The sequence below is a fragment of the Rhinoraja longicauda genome, chromosome 14, assembly GCF_053455715.1.
Source record: "Rhinoraja longicauda isolate Sanriku21f chromosome 14, sRhiLon1.1, whole genome shotgun sequence".
Classification (NCBI taxonomy): domain Eukaryota; kingdom Metazoa; phylum Chordata; class Chondrichthyes; order Rajiformes; family Arhynchobatidae; genus Rhinoraja; species Rhinoraja longicauda.
This window is the reverse complement of record NC_135966.1, coordinates 42053380-42077350: the sequence shown is the minus strand read 5'-3', so window position 1 is coordinate 42077350 and position 23971 is coordinate 42053380. Positions and strand designations below refer to the sequence as shown.

The window sequence follows — 23971 nt, the reverse complement described above, 5'->3', positions numbered from 1 at the left end:
TGTTGTCACTGTTGCGATGTAGCAAATACAGCAGCCATTTTGAATAATGTTCCCATAAATTACAATGGAATAATAACCAGATGGTCTTTTTGAATGATATTAGTCAAGTCATCAGGTATCTTCCCTGCTGTTCTTTATATAGTTCCACAGAGCTTCTGTCTTCACCTTAAACGGCAGTCCTTGGTTTAGGCTCAGACCCAAAACCTGGGATTTCCAATGGTTCAACACCTGTACATCACCTCAGCACTACACTGGTGTATCAACTAGATTTTTGTGATGATCTCTGTGGAGGGTCCTGAACCCATAACCTTTACCTTTTACCGCTTACATGCTTTAATCCCCTGTCTATATGTATTGTATTGTATTCTTCTTAGGCCCCCTCGGTCATGGCTGACCATGGTATTGTATTGCACTGTCTAATTTGTATTGTACTGTACTGTATCGTATTGTACTGCACTGTCATCCCCTGTCTATATGTTTTGCATTTATAGTGCACTATGGCACCCGGAGGCACTCTGTTTCGTCCCATTCGTTGCATGATCTGTCAGGAGTGGAATGACAAATAAACTATTATTATTATTGTTATTATTAAACACAAATGTGTTACCTAATGACACAGCTAAATGTTAGCCAGGACATTTTAGCTAGGCCATTTTTTTTTTTACAATCGTAGAGCAGAAGAAGTCGCCTGAAGAGAGGTAGCACAGCGATCCCTCAGTCAGTACAGACGTGTCGGCTTAGTTAGTGTCCATGAAATGGGATTCAATCCAAAAACCTCCTGACTTAGTGTGCAAACAATTGAACCACAGCTGGCACGACAATATCAGGGATTGCTATTCACGGAGTCACTGGCGATCTTAGTGAGCAGACAAAATAATGTCTTCATCAAGAGTGAGAGAATAAATAATGTACACATTCAAAGATTAGGTGGAGAAAACTGAAGCTAAATGTCATGAGTCAGTCCAAACAATAAACTTTTGTTCTAGGGAAGTCATCATTGTAAAAAAAGAATATGGAAATGGGCAGCATAAAATAGATTTAAATATATCTTTCCTGTGGTGTTGTTGCAGAGTATTATATAAGCACGCAGAACTCAAGGGAGGATGCTATCTCCATTGCCAGCTGTAATAATATCAGCTTCTGGCTTCAGTACAGTGGGAACAAGTAGCTGGGACATCTGCAATGTAAAAAGGGGATGGGCAGAAACAGCTGAGAAACTCCCAGTTACAGGAAGATCGTACTGAGTTGTGGAAGTCAATGCGTCACAGGGCAAATGGACATTGTGATAACAACAATGTACAAATATCCTTTAAAAAATCCCTGCAAATCTGAAGTATGGAGGATCCTGAAGGAAGGGCAGTGTGAGTGGTTAATTCCTGTTATTGTAAAGTATAAGAAAATAACTGCAGATGCTGGTACAAATCAAAGGTATTTATTCACAAAATGCTGGAGTAACTCAGCAGGCCGGGCAGCATCTCGGTAGAGAAGGAATGGGTGATGTTTCGGGTCGAGACCCTTCTTCAGACTGAACCCCTGTTACGTGTCACTTGCTGGAAGTGAACAAAAGATTAATGCACTCATTCTAATACACCAGTTGTGGCCGCAATAGGTTGGATGATTTACTGTTATGAGAATATCAGCTGTAACATGAGCTCCAACACTGCGTGCTCTTCCCAATGGGGTGTGGGCTGGAGAAGAAATCCTGTTGCAGTCCAGTACCCCGCGCCAGCTACTGCAATGTATTTGGGGGAGCAATCAATGTCTCCTTGTCTACACCCTGCATAATAACCATGCCAGCCAAACTGTGCTGTCAAAGCAGAGGCATCCTGTAGCACTCACTGAAACACAGCCAGACCATCTGAGCAGCGCAGGGGTAGTAGTGCAGAAAGTAAATGGGAGTTAATCCCAAAGAGACCACATACCACAGTTCAAAAGAATCGGTCACTATCGGAAATAACTGTTGAACAAACACCGTGAACTGACTTACAGGGTGGAATTAATTTTATATATTCAGTCAGCTTACGTATGGAATAATAAATGTCTGAGCAAGTTTAAGTGCAGCGCTGCTGTAGAGTTTGTATGGAGTTTGCACGTTCTCCATGTGACCGTGTGGATTTCTCCCGGGTGCTAAGGTTTCCTCCCACATCACAAAGATGTGGGGATTTGTGTTTTAATTGGCCTCTGTAATTTGTCCGAGTGTGCGGGGAGTGGATGTGGAAGTGGGGTAACATGGAACTGGTGTGAACGGGTGATCGATCGATGCTCAATGTGCCTCTTTCCCTGCTGTCAACAATCAATTGAATTAATCGAGTTGCAAGATGGGATCCAATATCAGGAGCTGTGCAAAACAAGGCTGACCGCATTGCTAAAAATATTCTGTTGTCTGTCATTTACGATGCCTTAAGGCTGTAATAGGTACAACATGAGTGCAAGTCTTTCTATTTTAAATTATCTTAATGGATTGAATTACAAATGGAATCTAAATGAGGATCAGCTGGCTTTACTGAGAGCAAGTAAAACTAAAACAGTTCACCAAATCATCTTGATTTGAGTTAGGTCATAGGATGGTTACCAATCTGGCTACAAAACAAGATGTGGAGAATTGTGGTTAAAATAGTTTATTCAATTCAGTTTATAGGATGAGGGCTTTCTTGTCAAAAGCAGCATATGTTGCTGAATCAAACAATAGTATGTGACAAGGTGATGGTGAGCTGTCTTTTAATCTGCTGCAATGATTCAGTCAAAGGTATGGCAATAGATGATGGGCAGGTATTCCTGGATGTAGATCTCGCATATTCTTTCCAAGTCAGGTTGGTCTGTTTGTTGAAGGGGAATCTTCAAATGGCTGCTGTCCCCATGATCCTGACTCTCGTAGTAAGGTCACAAATACGGTTGGGTTTGAGGATGGATTACTTCATTAGCTGGGTACGATGACGGAGGTGGAGTATATCAACTGCAAGCACCATGCAGACGGGCTCCAATCTGACTTATTCCAATTATGCCAATGGGAAAATGCATGGCGGATGCAGTCTAAATGTGAGATTACCCACTTTGCTTCCAAAAGCTAAAGGACAGGCGATCACCTGAATGGCGATAGTTTGGGGAAAGGGAAGTCTTGAGTGTTATTATGTCATTGAAAGCAAGGGTCTTGAAGGTTTAAACCAAACTGCAGTCACACCCTAAGGTTATCTAGTGATGAATATCCAATGTATCTATCCAACAGATATGAGATATTGTACGTTACCAAAATGGTGTTGACAAAGACTGTAGAGACGATAATGAATCCAATCATAACATTGTGATACTGAAGACCATTCAAACAGGAGTCTGGTAAGGAATGTTGAGAGGTTGAATTTAGTCAAGGCAGGAGTACAGATCCTTTCCTCTGCAGCTGTAACTAGATCTCCCAAAGGGAGAGACCTCCAGCCAGTGCCAAGGTTAAGGACTTCTACTTGGGGTGGGTGAACGCCTTGAGAGTTGGAGGGGGATGAAGAGGATCTAGTCGGCATGGTAGAATGACGATTATGGATCCGCTGTGAAATTTTAAAGGCGTAGAGAGCAAATTAAAATGTGCAACTTTAGGAGCAGTAGTGGGGCTGCTCCCCAAGACAGCTACAAAATGGCAAGTGATTGAACAGATCAGAGCGATATGGAGGGTTTGATTCATGGCAAGAGTATTGAGGAAAGGTCGGGCTATTTTGTTGGGGCAGGCTACACTTTAGCCAGTCTGGGAACAACGTAACTATTCAGAATAGAGCTTTAAACTAACGGTTGGGTGAGGGGTTCAGGATTCAAGTGAGACCAAGGAGCTGATCATCAACTTCCGTAGGTCACACAACGGGGAATACGCCCCGATCTTTATCAACGGGGACAGTGTGGAGAGAGTGTCCAGCTTCAAGTTTCTGGGCACTCACATTTTGGAGAATCTCACATGGTCCAATAACACTGCTGCACTGGTCAAGAAGGCACAGCAACGACAGTTCTACCTAAGAACACTGAAAAAGTCTGGTCTACCCCAACAGCTGCTGACAACCTTCTACCGCTGCACCATAGAGAGCATCCTAACGCATGGCATCCCTGTGTGGTATCTCAGCTGCACGGAGGCAGAGAGGAAAGCTCTTCAGCGGGTAGTCCATAGAGCTCAGAGGACCATCGGAACACAGCTACCAGCCTTGGAGGGCATCTACAACACACGATGCTTCAGAAAAGCCACCAGCATCCACAAAGACTCTTCACACCCCTGCAACAGTCTGTTCGAACTTCTACCATCGGGCAGACGATACAAGACCTTCTACGCCCGCACCTCCAGACTCAGGAACAGCTTCATCCCCAGGGCCATAGCTGCTATGAACCGGTCCTGCTGAGCCGGATGATCACATCGCACAGTGATCCGGCACAGATCTACTTGCACTTTATTCTGTTTTAAAACTGTTCTAATTTGTTTCATTGGGTTGTTTAAAGTAATACTGACTAGCTAATTAATTTATTGCATCGTATGGAAGGTGCATTCCCAATCTCGTTGTACCCCTGTACAATGACAATAAAGATATATTGTAATTTTTAAAAAAATATATGTTTAAAAGGAGAGAACAACGCTGTCCAGGAATCCAAACAATCTTTCCGAGTGGGGCAGCGACCCACTTGCATGTTTGCCAGTATTCATATTGTACTCTCCTCCCCACTAGAGAAGTCAAACGCAGGTTGAGTGATCACTTTGCGGAGCATCTGCCCTCAGGAGTGAGTCTGACCTGCTGGGTTAATTTGCCATCCCATTCCCCCTGTGATCCTTCTGTCCTTGGCTTTCTGTAATAAAATATACGCCCCAGGTCCAAGGAACATTATTTCATCATCCACGTGGGGGAAGACTCAATGTCAAATTCTCCAACCTTTATTGACTCCCTCTATATTTCTCTTAGTATGTATGCATGATATCGGCTATACTTGTCATCTTTTTTTTCCCTTATTTGTGCATTGCCTGATTGTACAAAAATCCACAGACTGCACAGATTAGCATCACCTTACACAGTCAAATAAACATCATCTTATTTTAACTGCCCCATTATTTCACCCCATCACAGTAATTCCCTTTGTTCCACCATCACACCATAACATTCCCTGCTACCTAGGCCAACGTTGCTCTCATTCCCAGTTCGGATGAAGGGTTCCAGACCTGGAATGTTGATTCAGCAGGACCTGCTGAGTTTTTCCATCCCGTCCTGTTTTTATGTCTGCCTTGGATATATTCAGTGATTGAGCCTCCTCAGCCGTGAACGGTAGGGACTTCCAATAATTCATCACCCTCTGGCTGAAGACATCTCAGCTCGGAAAGGGATCCCACCTCTTTTCTTGTGGCTACGACTTCTAATTCTAGGCATCCCAGCAAAGGGAGACATGTTCCCTGTATCTAGTCTGTCAAGTCCTGTATGAATACGCGTGTTTCAATTGGATCACCTCTCATTATGCTTCTCAGCTTTTTAAGGATGCAGGGTATAGGTCATATCCCACATCCCTGTCCCAGGAATTAATTTGCAGAACCTTTGTTGCACTTCTTGTTTCGCAAGTATATCCTTCCTGAGGCTGGGGTGGGGGGTGGAGGGGGAAGCATGTTCACAATACCCCGGCTGCAGTCTCACCAGGGCTCTACATAATTGTCATAGCGTATCATACTCCTGTTGTCTACAGCTGCACGGTGGCGCAGCGGTAGAGTTGCTGCCTTACAGCGAATGCAGCGCCGGAGACTCAGGTTCCATCCTGACTACGGGCGCCGTCTGTACGGAGTTTGTACGTTCTCCCCGTGACCTGCGTGGGTTTTCTCCGAGATCTTCGGTTTCCTCCCACACTCCAAAGACGTACAGGTATGTAGGTTAATTGACTGGGTAAATGTAAAAATTGTCCCTAGTGGGTGTAGGATAGTGTTAATGTGTGGGGATCGCTGGGCAGCGCGGACTCGGTGGGCCGAAGGGTCTGTTTCCGCGCTGAATGTCTAAATCTAAAAAAAATCTAAAGACCCACGTGCTGTTTGATTTGCTAGTTGGACCTACATGTTAACTTCCAGTGATTCATGTACAAAGACGTTCGGATCCTCCAGGACACCAACCCATTCAATCTCTCACCATTCTATTGCTTCTGTTATCATAAGTGACAGGAGCAGAATTAGGCCATTCGGCCCATCAAGTCTACTCTGCTATTCAATCATTGCTGAGCTATCTCTCCCTCCTCACCCCATTCTCCCGCCTTCTCCGCATAACCCGACACCCGTACTAATCAAGAGTTTATCTATCTCCGCCAGAAAAATATTCTTCTGTGGCAAAGAATTACACAGATATCACCAACCTCTGACTAAAGAAACTCCTCCTCATCTTCTTCCTGAAGGAACGTCCTTTAATTCTGAGGCTATGACCTCTAGTCAGTGAATGGCTTGACAATCAGTTTTGTCCTGACCCATTCATTTAGCCTGTGCATATCTCCTTGAAACGTCCTTACTGCATCCTCACTCAGCTTTGTATCAACAACAAATTTGAATATATTACACTTGGTCTGTTCCACCAAATCGTCAACATTGATTGTGAATATCTGAAGCTGCAGCACTGATCCCTGTGACACCTCATGACTTACAGTTTCCCAGAGCATGACTTGTTTATTCCTAAATAGGACACACAAAGTGCTTGAGAAACTCAGCGGGTCAGACAGCATCTCTGAAAAACATCGATAGGTGATATTTCGGGTCGGGACACCTCTTGGTTATTTATTCCTGCTCTGCTTTGTAATTGTTAATTAATTCTCAATCCATGCCAATAGCCTATTTCTACCTCCATGCTAATTCTGTTTAACAGCCTCTTGTACGACATCTTATCAAATCCTCTTTGCACATCCAACCTATTCAATTTGCGACAACCTCAAGAAATGAACTAATTTATTAAACGTGATTCCCTTTTCATAAATCCACGTTGACTCTGCTCGGTGCTATTTTCAACGTGTCCCGTTACTTGTAATAAAATCCAACAACTTCTAGCCACAGGTGCTTCATTCTCCCCAACTCCTTTCTTAAAAAGTGAGTCTGTCTGTCTGCTACCGTCCATTCAGTGGAGCCTGTTGTAAAACCAACGGGAGTTTGGAAGATGACAAGCAGTGCATCTGCCATTTCCAAATCAAGCTCTGAAACAACTGGATGCAGGTGAGCAGTCTAGTGATGTATTGCATTCAATCCTATTTATTTCTCCAATACTATTGTTTCAAAACGTGAATGTTCTTTTCTTTCAGATTCTCATTTTCTCTAAACTATTATTCGCCACTACTTCCATAAGATTTTTTGTACACTCATCTGTGAAAACAGAAATGAATTGTAAAATGTCTCTCCTATTTCTTTATTTCCCCTTTATAACTATGTAAGAAGAGAATGGTAAACTAATTTATGGTTTCCAATGGGACAATGACAGAAAAAATTACAATGTGGAATAGAAATGACTGAGGCATTATACAAATAATTTTAATTTATCTTCTCGATATAGTAGATAGTTTGGCCATAACATAATTACCTTACGAAGAAACCTCGTGTTTTAGGGCGGCACAGTGGCACAACTAGGAGAGTTGCTTCCTCACAGCACCAGAGACCCACATCAATCCTGATCTTGAATGCTGTCTAAGTGGAGCTTGCATGTCTACTTGTGACCACGTGGGTTTCGTCCGGGTGCTCCAGTTTTCTCCCACATCCCAAAGATGTGCGGGTTTATAGGTTGGTTGCCCTCTGTAAAATAGAATCGCCCCTAACGTGTAGGAAGTGGGTGAGAAAATGGGATAACATAGAACTAATGTGAACGGGTGATTGATAGTCTGCGTGGATTCAGTGGGCCAAAGGGCCTGTTTCCATGTTGTGTCTTAAAAAAAATCTTATAATGTCAAAGGTGAAAAGGAGGTTAGTGGCTAAAGTGTTTTGGATTTGCAATGGCAGGATTTTCAAAAAATAATCATCAATCAATATTACTGCTTTTTTTAAAATAGCAGGAATGCCGTAATTGTTTTAGTCCAAGAAAAACGTGGCCATTTAATTGTAAATAACTCAATGAAAATTGCCACAGTTTAACAATTTAAGATAAAAAATTTAGATTCTCATGTTCCATTGCTTTGTGGGCTAATCTCATCTCTATAACCAAACTCTGCATTCCTCCACTTCTGGCTTTTGCTGCATTCACAATTTGCACCACACTACTGGCACATTGTCAACTCGCCAAGTTACATCGGTTGCTGAGGTTATGAAAGTTTCTTTCTGGGAAGAATCACGGTAAGGGGGGAAGGATCTGTGGTGGGAGTTAAGTAGCCGGGTGAGCGAGACCGGAACTGTTCTAGATTTGACTTGGAGCAGAACATAAAGTGCCAGATGAAAGTCAGGCAGCATCTGGGGAGGGAATGAACAGGCAACACTTTGAGTCGGGACCCTTCATCAGACTAATTGGAACTGATCTTCTGGGTTTGATCTTTCTTTGCCCTCCAGTTACACTGCACATCAATGACCAAGCCTAACTGAAATGAAATGGTCCATGTCTGAAAGAGAGGAAGGGCAGTAAAGATTGCCATCAGATGCTGGACTTCCTCTCCCTCCATCTCCACAGCTCACATCGCAATGCATTGCTGCACTTTGGAGACCTGCTGGATGAACCAACTCCAGGCAGGGGTTGTGGTGTCTGAGGTTTGACATTACGGCGATCATCACCACCAATTTCCATCCTGCACTCAAATTCACGTGGACCATCTCCTACCCCTCCCTCTCCTTTCCTGATCTCACCGTCTCCATCACAGGAGATAGACTATCGACTGGCATCGTTTTGTTGAACACCATTGCTCAGTCCACCTGGACCAACCTGATCTCCCGGTTGCCAAATACTTTAATTCCCCTTCCCATTCCGACACTGACTTTTCTGACCTAGGCCTCCTCCATTGTCAGAGTGAGGCTAAATGCAAATTGGAGAAACAGCACCTCATATTTCACTTGCGTAGCTTGCAGCCCAGTGGTATGAAGATTGATCTCTCTAACTTCAAGTAACCCCTGCATTCCTTCTATCTCTCCATCCCTCCCCCACCCAAGTCGCACCACCTTCTTGTTCTCACCTAGCAAACAGCTAACAATGGCCTGTTTCCTTTAACATCGTTACTTTTTTGCATTTCTTTCATTAGTTCTATATCTCTCTACATCATTATCTATATCTCTCGTTTCCCTTTCCCCTGACTCTAGTCCGAAGAAGGGTCTCGACCCAGAAAATCATCCATTCCTTCTCTCCAGAGATGCTGCCTGGCCCGCTGAGTTACTCCAGCATTTTGTGTCTATCTTCGGTTTCAGCCAGCATCTGCAGTTCCTTCCTACACAGACACGAGATAGAGAAGTGTTTGTGCACATTTTATAAACTTATTTTAAAGATATTATTTTTTGGTTAGCTATAGCACAATTAACATGTTGCATGTCGGTTGTGCCTACCAGCAGCAGGTCCACTAACCATCTTCCAAAACTCTTAAGATTCTGGAAATTTCCCAACAGATGAAAAGTAGCAAATGTAGCCACATTTAAAGAGGCCAATAGAAATGGAAACTGCACTACTGTCATGTATTCCGAAGAAGGGTCTCAACCAGAAAAGTCATCCATCCATTCATGGTGGCACAGCGGTAGAGTTGCCACGTTACAGCGCCGGAGACCCGGGTTCGATCCTGACTACGAGTGCCGTCTGTACGGAGTTTGTACCTTCTCCCCGTGGCCGAGAGGGTTTTCTCCGAGATCTTCAATTTCCTCTCACACTCCAAAGTCGTACAGGTTTGTAGGTTCATTGGCTTGGGTTTGTATACTTGGTACAAGCGTAAATTGTCCCTAGTGTGTGTCGGCTTGTGTTAATGCGTGGGGAACGCTGGTCAGTGCGGACTTGGTGGGGCAAACAGCCTGTTTCCGCGATGTATCTTTAAACTAAACTAAACATGCCCTCCACAGACGCTGCCTGACCCGCTGAGTACCTCCAGCACTTTACTTGCTCAAGATGCCAGCATCTGCAGTCTCTTACATCTCCATGTCATCTATTGTCAGCAAAATACTAGTTTTAACAGGATTGCAGGAGAGTCTACCATTGCCGAGTACACTGGCCCACAGCTCATCCTCACCTTCCTATGTGCAGCTATCACTGACAAGGACAGACATTGCTGTCCTTGTCCTTGTCCTTGTCATCTCTGTCCTTGTCAGTGATAACCACACCCATTAATGAATCAAGACTGCGTTGTGCTGTAAATACTTTGTAATTGCTAGTACACAAATACCCCACTACCAAACGGTAATAACAAGGGACTGCATGTGCTGAGTAGGCTTGATGGGCCGAATGGCGTATATCTGCTCCTTGAACTTATGAAGAAAGACACAAAATGCTGGAGTAACTGTGGATCAGGCAACATCTTTGGAGAACATGTATAGAACATTGTATTGTATTGTATTGTATAGATGATGTTTCGGGTTGGAACCATCTTCAGACAGATGGGTAAAGGACAATATTCTATTGATTCCCAGGGACATAAGCTTCGAAAGTTTGTATTTAACTGGTTAATCTCAGTTCTTAGAAATACAAAACGTTGCTACACTAGGACAACCGTAACAAGGTCTAAGACCATATATGGTTGCAAATGAATGTAGTGTAACAAACAACAACTGCTGTAGTTAATTAAAATAAATAAAACCTGAGTTGACACCGTTATTATTCCTTCTTTGAAAAGTCAGAAGTACAGCAGTACCATTTTACCGTGAGAGACTAAAAAGTTCTGAACAGAAAGTAGCATTCATTGTGATTGATGTTCAACTGTTGATAAAGTGAACAAGAGGCAGAATGCATCTTTTGTTGGAAGTTTCCATTAAGAAAAAAAAGATCCCGTCTTGGTTTTCTATCTTATTGAAACAAAATTGGGAGATGGATTGTGTTACAAACACATTAGTCAATATCCTGTAATGCAGTTTAGGAAAGGAAGGGAGAAAGCCACCATTACCACTTCAATACAGACTCAGGGTGGTCCATACTATTGTGGAGGAAGGAACTGCAGATGCAGCTTACACCGAAGATAGAGACAAAATGCTGGAGTAACTCAGCGGGTCAAGCAGCATCTCTGGAGAAAAGGAATAGGTGACTTTTCAGATTGAGAAGGGTCTCAACCCAAAACATCATCGATTCCTTTTCTCCAGAGATGTTGCTTGACCCGCTGAGTTACTCCAGCATTTTGTGTTTATCTTTGGTCCATACTATTTTCCAGCGACTCCAGAAATAAATATTTGGGGGACAAGGTTTTTACACAAACCCCAGCTTAGATGTCCACAAGAGTCAAATTGCTCAGCCACATTCAGTTTAGTTTAGTTCAGAGATACAGCGTGGAAACAGGCCCTTTCCGCCCACCGGGTCCGCGCCGACCAGCGATCCCCGCACATTAACACTATCCTATACCCACTAGGGACAGTTTATACATTTACCAAGCCAATTAACCTACAAACCTGTTCGTCTTTGGCGTGTGGGAGGAAACTAAAGATCTTGGAGAAAACCCACGCAGGTCACGGGGAGAACGTACAAACTCTGTACAGACGGCACCCGTAGTCGGGATGGAACCCGGGTCTTCGGTGCTGCATTCGCTATAAGGCAGCAACTTTCCCTCTGCGCCACCGTGCCGCACGAAGGTTAGGTCGAAGGTTTTTCAATGAGACACTTCATTTTCACAACAAGGCAAATACAGCCACACACAAATGGAAGAGGGGAGGTGCTGTGTGAATCCAATTGCATTATTTAGCTTTGTAGACTATGTCTAGTACAAATGGAACCATGCCATCCAAATTCAACTTTCGGACTCTTCTAGATTTCTCGTAAACAAACCAATTATTAGAAATTGGAAAGTTATTTTCAAAGACACTTATTAAAACATGTTTTTGTTCGGCACAAGGTTACAATTCAGATTAGTTTATTGTCACGTGTACCGAGGTACATTTGACCTTAGCTTCATTAAAATCTGTTAACTTTTTTTATTCATTCCCACAAAAATCTCAGCAAACTAGTGTTTTAAGTATACTAACTTCAGCACAAGTTGAGCAAATACCAGGGAAAACCTAAAGTTTACTGTTTAATTTCTGTAATTTAACCTCCCCTTAACACTTGCACCTACAAAGCCACCAATTACATCAGGGGAACCTTTACAGAACAGTGAAATGAGGTTCAATCCTGCCCAATCATCAGGCGAGTGAGTTGGGAGGTAAATGGCAGGTGGATTGGTGTTTGTTTTACCTCCTCCCTGCCTACTCGACTTTCTTCCTGAAGGCTGGGAGTGCTAATATTTATATGCAAGTCTCAGCAAGGTGCGACTACAAGTTATACAATCTCCAAAGCTGAACAGGTCCTCACCCAACAGCATCAATCACGGAGGCAGGTCAGTAAAGTTGCAGCCTCTCCCTACCTGCACAACTACTGGCACAGAAGCAAGTTGTATTGTTCACACCACTACCTGGCTGACTCAAACTTAGGAATGATCGTGGTCCAATTTCTTTGCTGGTCTTTCACAGGGCTGTTTAATAGTTTAGTTTAGAGATACAGTGCAGAAACAGGCCCTTCAGCCCAGAGTTCACGCCGACCTGCGATCCCCGTTACACTAGCACACACTACACACGAGGGACAATTTACAATTTTACCGAAGCCAATTAACCTACAAATCTGCATGTCTTTGGAGTGTGGGTGGAACCCAGAGCACCCAGGAAAAACCCACGCAGTCACGTGAAGAACGTACAAATTCTATACAGACAGCACCCATAGTCAGGATCGAACCCGGGTCTCTGGCGCTGTAAGGCAGCAACTCTACCACTGCGTCGCTGTGCCACCGCGAGAATAGGTTTAAGTCAAATTTGAAACAGACACTCAAAACTATTCAACAGGTTTTTTTTATTTAAGGTCATGAATAAAGAGCAGTGGTTGTTATATTATCACAATCTTTGATTAAATTCATTAGAAATGCTGGGAGTTTTTCCCCAAGAGGACACAGAAAATCGGCAGGAAATTGTGAATCTTTGATCGTCATTCATAAATTTGGTGCAAGGACTAAAATACAACAAAATATAGAGTATCTTTAAGTAGAATCTACAAAGTAACAAAAACAGACACCTTACAGTCACTCCTCACTCTGAAAACCATCAGGAAGCTAAATCAGCCCTGACCTGCTTCGCCTTCTCTCCACATCCACATCCAATCCTTTGCCCAGTTATAAAATCTAGGCCACAATTCATGGCGATCATGAGCTTGTATTTCACCTCAGCTGAGAACACTGAAGAAAAGTACAACTCCCACCAGTGCAGCTTCCTCCTGAATAGAGATCACTCGGCCTTTCACAAAGCCCAAAAATAGACATCCTTTTGAACACTGTGCATCCCTTTACATTCTGCTTGATCTCTAAGCCACGGGGGTGGGAGTGGAAAAAGAGACAAAGGGGAAAGAGAGAGAATCTAACTAAGCCATTAATCATAGCTTTATTGAAATAATGCGAAGCTGAAAATAGGAGTCAATTTCAGGGCCCTTTAAAATATTGTTTGTGCCCTTTGCTTCTGCTCATCTATTCCTCCTCTGACTCGTTTGCTTCTGAAGGCACCATTTGGTTATCACAGAACTGTCTCCGGAATACATCACACAGAGTTTATTGCAGATGCACTGGAGGTTTGAGGGCTTGTGCATGTGGAGTGTGGTGACGTCTACACAGTTCGTCACCTGAGGAGACCCAGGTGGTGAAAGGAGAGCAAGAGGAATGGCGCAATTTTTCCACCTGGACCCAACCCTCGCTGACCTGGGTAAGGCAGTTCACAGGTCCCAGCCCATAGGACAACCCCCAATGAAACAGTCCAATCAAGTAGTGTAACGATGGGATCAGGTGGGGAAGAACAATCTATGTGAAACTTTGTATTTTGTACTCATGGGTTTGCATTTTAAGGCGTAATTCATGGGGTTAAAAGATCCTGATATTACTTTTCAGTTTTCTTCAATCATGTCCAAATCTAAATCCTCACAGGAGCGATGGAACGGAAAGGCCACTGTACTACCACAACTCTTAGCATCCTCTTCTTCCTCACTTTCACTGAGCGTTTCGATCCGGCAGCTTCTCGTTGGGCAGCTGTGCAACAAATCTGCCCTGAAGTCTGCAGTGTCCAAGATAGAGACGAGTGACTGGCCCTCCAGGGGTTTCCTTTCCTCTGTTTCTGGGCAAGCTGGACTGCTCAGGTTTCTTCTCTGCAACAAAACAAAAAACAGGATGTTTACAGAACAATACATCAGAACAACATTATTTTGAACCTCATCTAGACCACATTATATATTGAAGGCACTGAAGTAAAGATGGTCGAAAGCTTCAAGTTCCAAGGAATAAACATCACTAGCAATTTGTCCTGGATCAGCCACATTGAAGCTATGGCCAAGAAATCACACCAACTAAGAAGGCTTAGGAAGTCTGCCATGTCCCCAACAATCCTCACCAATCTCTACAGATATGCCACAGACAGAGTTTTATCAGGATGCATCACAGCAGGTTTGGGAACAGCTGACTGTATAAATAGCAGAGTGGTGGATATAACTCAGACCGTCACGCAAACCAACATCCCTTCTATTGACTGCATCTACACTTCATGCTGCCTCGGCAAGGTCACCAACATAATCAAGGATCAGTCTCACCCAGGTCGCTCCCTCTTCTCCCCTCTCCCATCAGGCAACAAGTACACAAGTTTGAAAACACACACCTCCAGATTCAGGGGCAGTTTCCCACCAACTGCTATCAAGAAACTGGACCGTTCCCTCATGAGCTAGTGTGCAGTGGAGACCTGAACTATCTTTAATCAGACTTTACATTGCACTAAATGTTGTATCCTTTATATTTTATACATTATCTGTGCACGGCCTGATTGTAATTATGTCTTTGACTGCATAGCACGCAAAAGCTTTTCACTGTACCTCGTGACAATAAAAAAAACTAAACTAATATTTGCTGCAAACAGTAGTTGATATTTCAACCTGTTCTCAAAAAGCCCATAAAGATCATAAATATAAGGCAGAAATAGAGTATATCCAAACAGCAAACGTTCATTTCGGACTTCTCTCACCATGGCCACTTCTATCTTCTGCTCCAAGATTTCCACTGTTCACTCTTGGCGGTGGAGAGATTCATACCGAGATGTTTCAGATATTTCATTCTGAACCAATTATGTTTTCATTCAATATCAATGTAGGCACTTCAATATTATTGAATTACCAGAAGGAACACTGAGCTTTTCTTATTTCCCATTCCCCTCTATAACCTTATTCCACGAATAAGGAGCTTTAGTTTGAGCACACTTTTGAAATTAGTGAACTGGTCACCGAAAGAAGACTAACCTTTTCACCAACCTTCCTGGCCTGTGTGTCTTGTCACACCTCTCCATACAGTGAAGGAACACTGGTCAAACACCCACTGGGACTTTGTACAATGCATCAATTGCACACTAACCCTTTTATTCGAAGAGTAAATAAGCAGCACTGAAGGATACATATATTTTAGTGACTGGTGTAGTGCTGTACAGGGGCTAATTGAAGATATTGAATGCTTGTAGATTTAGCTAAGTGAGCTGATCCACTTCTGCACTGCGTTTTAAGTGATTCACCCCATGTTTCCACATCACACACAAGGAGGAGAATTTAAAACAAACAACATGATTTAAAAAAAATTATTTGAGCCCTTAAAAAAGGTTATTGTGCTGGTAATTTCCCTTTTATCTGATTCAAATGGAGATGAATCAGAATATATCTTCAGAGGTGGAAATCTGTGGCACAGGCAGTAACATATGGGTGTAACATTCAATCCCCGCCCATAGGTGGTACTGTGGAGTAATAATCACCATCACACAATGGGGTGATGCTTTGCTGTTCAAGCCGGACAAACTCCCTTTGAAGATGGGGTAAGTAATGGGAAACTAAATCCGAGCAGGGTCACCCCAGTGAGTTTGGAGCAGTGGGAATGGAGGGAGGGAAAGGCAATTTTAATATTTTCCATGCAGGGAGACAATGTGACAAATCTTGTGTTAACTGCATGCGATCATGTTTAAATTGTTAACCACCTTAACAATCAGCGTGGACAAGCTTTGTGCACACCCCACTGTGTGGTTTTTTTCCGCTATCAACTCCCAAGAAGAACTCCTGTTTATGGAAAATGTAATAACAAGGAACTGCAGATGCTGGTTTGCACGAAAGACAGACACAAAATGCTGGGGTGACACAGCGCGTCAGGCCACATCTCTGGAGAACATGGATAGGTGATGTTTCAGGTCGGGACCCTTCTTCAGACTGGATCTTGTTTATGGATCCTTATTGAAAGTCTCAATAGTTTAGGGTATGTGAAATAATTCCAGAGATGCTGAGATTCATGTAGGCTTGCATACACTTCCACAGGGGTACAGACGTTATCCCTCACCCTCCCCGCACATTGTGGAGGAAGCTAGAATGGCAAATATTTCACAACTCATTAGCTAATTGAAGAAAAATAAAGAATTGATCCAGTAACTCTACTGCTTCAAATTATTTAATTGGTTGTGATGTTCATTGACCCAGAGTTCAATGAAGGGCACGGGGTCAACGCAGGTCATTACTTCAGTGACTTTCCTGACCCATGTGGTACAGCTTTACACTGTCGCAGTCTGGACAGCTCTTGGAGGGGGGCAGGGAGACTTCTCCCCACAAAAAACAGAAATGGATAGCATTGAAAAAATACCTTCTTGTAAGTGATTGAAGAGAAGGGGAGCTGTGATGTGACCAGTCATCAGGCCTCTCAGCTAAAGAACAGTGCCTGGAACAGCCACTGACAGGGGAAAAACAGAATAGTCTGCTGCATCTCACAAGCTTTTGTATATTTACGTTGGTCTCATTTAACAAACAGAAAGAACGAAAGTGACTGACAACTCACGATGTTTATTAAATAATGCCAGTATATTTTGAGAGAGGGGAAAGGACATCTTTTTAAAATCTAATCAGTGAGAAAAATCAACCAATTGTTTTTGCAGTGAGAAATCAAAGGAGATCCGAATCTGCAGATGATTGCAAAAGATAACAAAGCCTTTCACCCCCATCCATCTCCAGGCCCCAACCCTTTGCTAGGCCTAAAATACATTAATGATCAGAGACCCACCCGAGTATGTCTATGGAATTGCACAAAAATCATATTTTGCCTGGTTCTTCCCCTCCCCTCACAATTCTTAGGTGCCAGTAATCTTCCTTTCAACCAGCCATCGTCAAAAGTGGGTTTAAATGTACTTTATTGTAAATAAAACAAATGCACATAAAACACCAGGCACAGGCTGTTGTAGCTACGAGGAGGATAAAAAGTGAGAACTTTACGTATCAGCTTTTGTTAGCAAGGAGTGGCATTTCCAATAAATTAAACCACATCCCTCAATAAACAGCAGGCCTTGCATCCTTTTTATATATAAAAAGTCCACCAATCATTTAATTGTTTTGGGCTGTTGTTTCCCTGCTGCTGAGAAACCATTTATCAGCACACTCCAATTAAATTACCAACAGGGAGAGCGGACAAGAGTGTTGAAACCTGGAATCATTGCAAGGCCAAGTGTGGGAACATCTCAGAGTTTCAATGCAGATGGACAAAAGGATGTCAAGGAGGTTCCTGCATTTTTGCAGTGCAAGGCTGATCCTGGTCCACTGGCTCAGGGAAACAAAGCCAGCTGTCTACAGCAGGCCGTTGTGGGCTTTGGAATATTTTGTTCACTGGCATGCAGCTTCTACTTAAATGTGCCAGACATGATGATTCTGGCAGAATACGCAGCTATTTGTGCAGTTACATATCAATGCATGGAAGTCCAGATTTGGTTGTGCTAAATTCAAATGCCCTCACCTCACTCTCGGAAATTCAAACTCTTCCTCTTCGGCAGCTTTTGTTCAAGGAAGTTTCAATTTTAGCCCAAGTACCTTTCTAACTATAGACAATACCGTTTGTTTCTAAAATGATCAGCCAGTTATTTTCTGGTAATTTTCAGGCATGAAAGACGTACAGGTATGTAGGTTAATTGGCTGGGTAAATGTAAAATGTAAAAATTGTCCCTAGTGGGTGTAGGATAGTGTTAATGTACGGGGATCACTGGGCGGCACGGACTTGGTGGGCCGAAAAGGCCTGTTTCCGGCTGTATATATATGATATGATATGATATGATAACATGTTTGAGTAACAGCATTCTTAAGTGGCTACTATAAAATAAATTCCTATGTTATTTTAAAAGACGTCAAAATTCCATTTGGCAAATAAACAGACTATTTTGCATAGGCTGTTTACATCGGCTAAGGGACACCAGTTCAACGGAGGTCTCCACCCCTATCAAATGTGTTCACCAGCAAGCAGCTGTATTTAAAATAGCTTTTTAACATAGAACAACATTTCAGATTTTCCCCATTTATCTAAAACATGAAAGCACTCCCAGGAAGATGATGTAGAACTTAGGACAGTTCAGCACCGGAACAGGTCAGGTCCTTCAGCCACAATGTCTGTGCCAAACATGATGCCAAATTAAACCGATTTCATCTGTCTGCACGTTCAGGTTGAAGTTTCCATTGTCAAGTGATCCATATCCCTGTATTCCCTGCACATCCACATGCCTATCTGAAAGCCTCTTAAACACCGCTGTAGTATCGGCTTCCACCACCACCCCTGGCAGTGCGTGCCAGACACCCACTACCCTGTGCAGAAAACCTGCCTCGCACATCTCCTTTAAACTTTCTCCCTCTCACCTAAAAACAATGCCTTCCAGTCCTTGACAATTCAGTCCTGAGGAAAAAGGTCCTAACTATGTACGCTTCTCATAATTTTACATATTTCTATCAGATCTCCCATCTATCCCTAACGCTGCAGAGAAATAAAAAATCCTAATTTGTCCAACCAATACCTTTAATTCGGCACCTTCTCCAGAGCCTCTGCATCCTTCCTGTATTGGGCAACCAGAACTGCACGCAATACCCTAAATGTGGTCTAACCAAAAGTACTAAAAGCTGCAACATGATTTCCTGACTCTTGTTCTGAATGCCCCAACTGATGAAGGCTAGCTTCATCATCTTCTTTACCATTTAACAACTACTTCATACACCTTCTCTACCATTTCATAAACCCATGTTACTACATTTAGGGAGTCAAGGACTTGGGGCCCCAACATTGCTCTTTATGTTAATGCTGTGTGGCCCCTGCCACAAACTGCCATATGAAATAAAGTACTGCAGGCAACAACAGGTCCCTCCCCGACAAGGTCAACGCCTTCTATGCTTGCTTAGACCAGAAAGTAGGAAGAAGGATGTAGTCTTCCCAACGGTCTCTGGTGTGCCTGTACTCATGGTCACAGTTGCAGACATCAGATTGGCCTCCTGAGGGTGAAACCCCTGAGGGTCCAGATGTAGTCCCCGGCCACAACCTCAAAACCTACGTGGACCAGCTGCAAGCACTCCTGATGGAAGCTCAGTGGACCGATCACTCAGGAAACGGCGCATAAGGATTAAAACAGAGAAGCATCATGACACAAGCCATAAGCAGAAGAGGTTCACCTTATATAGCAGGAGGTGCGATGAGAAATTCATGAAATTGTACAAGCATCCGAGTCTAGGAATTATAAAAATTGGACAAAAATTCATTGACATTCACATTAACCAGGTAGTGGACAGGATTTTGGGCATATAACAAAGAAGATTACAAGATCAAAGGTGTTTCTGAGGTACGAGTTCTTCCACATATTTCCGACAAAAAGTAGAGGTGAGATGCCATTATATCTGGAAATGGATAAAACTCCATTTCTGATATGTCTAACACTGTGTTGGAAGGAACTGCAGATGCTGGGTTTTCACCGAATACAGACAAAAAATGCTGAGTAACTCAGCAGGACAGGGAGACGATGATCAAGGAAATGTAGAATGGTTCATTGATGGCAGAGGGGAAGATGACAACGAGGCATACAAACAGTGAAACTAATCAGAGAACCAGGTTGGGGGAGGACAGAGGGAAAGGGAAAGCAAGGGTTACTTGAAGTTAGAGAAATCAATGCAAGCTGCCCAAGCAAAATATGAGGTGCTGTTCCTCCAATTCTAACACTGGTCTCACCAGTGCTCTGCAGTGATTGCAGTGTGAAAACAAGTGACTTGATTAAACTTGCAGATATGGTAAAGTACTTTATATCCAATGCAACAAAGGGAAGTGATGAAGTATTTTTAAAATAAGGCTGTCGTGCCTTTTATAAATTGTGTCAAGTGACTAACAACTGTCAGGGCTGCTAGATCTGCAACAACCTTTGGATGAAGTGCACACACTTTGATTGAGCTCTGCAGGCCTCAAATGTACGAGACTGGCCATTCTGTAATGCACTTCATCGGCAGTTAAGAACTCAGTGAGCATCTACTTCACATTGTTTATCCACTAACACCGGCCAAAAAGTTTAGAGATTTTATATTTATCAGTTGTAACAGTGGAAGATAAGATTCATTTGGTTGTTTTTCAGTAATTCACTGGGAGTGGTGAAGGGCCGGCATAGTTATGCAGCACAGTGCCTGTGATGCATGAGTGGGCAGGTGATGAATCTGTGTCAATGGCTGGGGCTGAGCCCATGTTTAAAGGCAGGCTCCTTGGAAAGTTATTTCCCTACCAAGTACTTTAGATTCTCTGAAACAATTAAAACATTTTCTTTTCTTATACAGACAATTGGGTTAAAGAAACATGTAGTCATTGTGCTGTAAAAACTCAAGGCCACCCTTTAAAAGGGCCCTTGTTACTACTGGTGTACCTAAGCAGGTTAGGCAACATCTCTGGAGAACATGGAAAGGCAAAGTTTCAGATCAGCACTCTTCCTCAAGAGTGCCAATCACATATCCATGAAAGCACGGAGAACATGTTGTCCAGAGATGCTGTCTGACACGCTGAGTAACTCCAGCACTTTGTGTCTTCTTTGTAAACCAGCATCTGCTGTTCCTTGTTTTCAAAATAGGGCACCTTGATAATAGGTCACTTCATCAGTAATTCACTGCTGAGCATCTGAAGAAGGGTCCCAACCCAAAACAGTGTCTGTTCATTCCTTCCACAGAGAATGCTGAGTTTCTCCAGTACTTTGATTTTTGCTTAAGATTCCAGCATCTGCAGTTCCTTGTGTTTGTGTTGAAGATCTGCTATGGTCTATTGCATGGCACTCTTTTCTGTGGGCACTCCTGTTCTGGAATTTGGGCCCACATGTTCACTGCTTCCGACTCTCAAGTAGCAAAGTAACAATCAAAAATAGTTCCTTGATACCCCCCCTATCATCTCAAGGTCAATTACAGAAATCCATTCTGTAACCACTGAGGATTCAGATATGTGGAAAAAAATGCAGGTGCTACAAATCTAAAATAAAAGTAGAAGATGCTGGAAATACTCAGCAAATCAGGCTGCATTTGAGTGAAGAGAGACGGAGTTAATGTTTTGGATCTTCTGGTCGACGGGGGAAAGAGATGGGAGTGTCACGGGCACCAGGCACAGAGTATTTTGAGAGAGTAGGGGCCATTTCGAGAGAGAAGGGAGGGGATGCAGAGAGGTGAGGGAGAGATGAGTGAAAATAAGGGAAGAAGGGTGAGATGGAGAGAGCTAGTACTGAATGCTGCATACATGTGTACCAGTTCACTGCCAGTCCACCACACAAACCAGCCTCACGACCCCACCCCCCAATCAAGTACCCGCACACTTCACGCTGCCTCCCGTAAACAGCCAGCATAATCAAACCCCATTCACTCTCTTTTCTCCCCTCTCCCATTTGGCAAAAGGTACCAAAGCTCGAAAGCAGGTACCACCAGATTCAGGACCAGCTCCTCCCACACTACTGAATGGACCTCTCACATGCCACAGATGAATTCGTGAGCTGCCTCGTTCCACCTTCACATCATTAGCCTTTCTGCACTCTCTCTGCAGTTGCAACACTATATTTTGCACTCGATTGATTTTCTCTTTGCACGACCTGATGTATTCATATGTGTTGCGATTGGCCTGGTTGGCAGGCAAAACAAAGATTCTTACTGTATCTCCGTACATTGTGACAATAATAAACCTATACCAACACCAGTAATTGCAGCACCAGCCTCTGTTCTGAACCTCCTAAAGGTTGGATCATTAGATATCTCAGCAAATGAGCCAACTTGGGGGAAAATTACCAAATTTAGCAAAATTTTAGTCTACGATCAAAGATCCATATCCATTTCCAAGAGAGAAAGAGTAAAAATTATGGATTAGCGGGTCAGGCAGCATCTCTGGAGAGAAGGAATGGGTGATGTTTTGAGTCTCGACCCCGAAACGTTCCTTCCCTCCAGAGATGCTGCCTGTCCCGCTGAGTTACTCCAGCATTTTGTGTCTACCTTCGATTTAAACCAGCATCTGCAGTTCTTTCCTACAAAGGTGAAGGGTCAGTTGTTTCTCTGGAGCCTTGATTGGAACTGTACCAGCTCCAGGTTATGTCCGTAATGCCACAACAGTTGCCATAGTGAACAACTGGGAGCTTGAAACCTGATGCTATGCTCTCGACCTCTACTGTGGTACGAAAACTGTGCAAGGCAAGAAGAATGAAGGCCGACTGCATCAAATAAGCTGTCCTTGACAAGCTGAGCCGAGCTGTGTGAAACCCTGTGCACATTTGCTGAGCACTGCTGTCTATCTGGGAAGGGAGGAGGGTGGAGAAGAGGAAGTGGTTGATAGGAGAGGATAACAAGAGGCCTTCTTAACCACAGTGAGCACAGACGTCAGGTCTGTCAACGAGCAGCAAAAGTGCAACATGGCAAACCTATACTCCACCTGCGTCTCTGGTAAAGCTGTACCTGTGCACTTTATACCACACACTGTCCTAGGAGCCATGAGAGGCAAAGAGAGTGGATTCCAATTCTGCAATTCAGAAGCAGCATTCTGTCCAACCTCTGTTGTGACTATGTCGATGATCCCTGAAGTCAATGTACCATTATAGCCCCCCACCCTCCAGCCTCTCCACCATGTGGCCCCTGAACTCCACCTTTGTTCAATCAATCTAATAGTGCTGCTAGGATCCTTATTTGGTTTAAAACAATCACTGCATCACAACCTTCAACAAAACGAAACAGAGTGCAGGTTATAGTTGTCAAGAAGCCCTTCCGATACTCTTCAAGGTTAATAATTAGTATCAGCTAAAATCTTTTCACAAATCGAACATTCAAAAAAAGCAGAATTTCAGTACTTAAGGCAGTGAGGCATTCCAGTGAAATACAACTCGAGCATAAGCAAATCGGAGATTATTTGGCTAGTAGAAAGAGCTATTTTAAACTCGCTTCTAAGACTCGACAAAATCAGTGAAGATACAGAGCGACCTCTTCCAGCATGTCTGGCTTATCTCCAGAATTATTCCCAATTTGGAAAAGTCTGGTTAGAATGAATTAAACATAGTTCCCCCAATCCCGTTTGAAAATAATTACAAGAGAAAACAAGGCATCATCAAAAACAACAACATTGAAGAATCAAGACCCACAGAGAATCCCCCAAACCCTATGCTGCTCGTGCAGATTGAAATATGGGGGAAAGAAAAGAACACGACTCATTTTTTTCATAATGCACTGTTGAGAGTACATGACACGGCACATGGATTGTCACACATCCGTTCACATGATCAGACATTAACGATGATGTCCTTCCTCCTCCTCCCCCACAGCTGGAGCTCAGGTGAAAGTGCTAAACTGGGAGTCGGGGGCTGTGGGGGTGGGAGATGCATTACAACAGTATTAAGCAGGAGCTGGGAGATTAGATTGGGAGCAGGTGTTACGGGGCAAGTCCACAACTGACATGTGGGAATCGTTTAAAGACCAGTTGATCAGAATTCAGGACCATAGGAATGTTCTTCGATTCATTGAGGAAAAGGTCTGGATACCTTGGACGACGATGTTTCAAATTTTGTCAAAAAGATAAATGA

General features: G+C 43.3%; 1 protein-coding gene across 4 annotated transcripts in view; it reads right to left on the bottom strand.

Annotated features, from left to right (window-relative positions):
* Nucleotides 1–12915: 12915 nt before the first annotated feature.
* LOC144599938 (protein FAM53A-like) overlaps nucleotides 12916–23971 on the bottom strand; it is a 101745-nt gene continuing 90689 nt past the window's right edge. For all 4 annotated transcript variants that reach the window (XM_078411206.1, XM_078411209.1, XM_078411208.1 and 1 more), the window contains one exon: nucleotides 12916–14255. In XM_078411206.1, coding sequence (XP_078267332.1) covers nucleotides 13998–14255 — 258 coding nt within the window. In that variant the 3' untranslated portion in view covers nucleotides 12916–13997. The remainder of the gene's footprint in view (nucleotides 14256–23971) is intronic.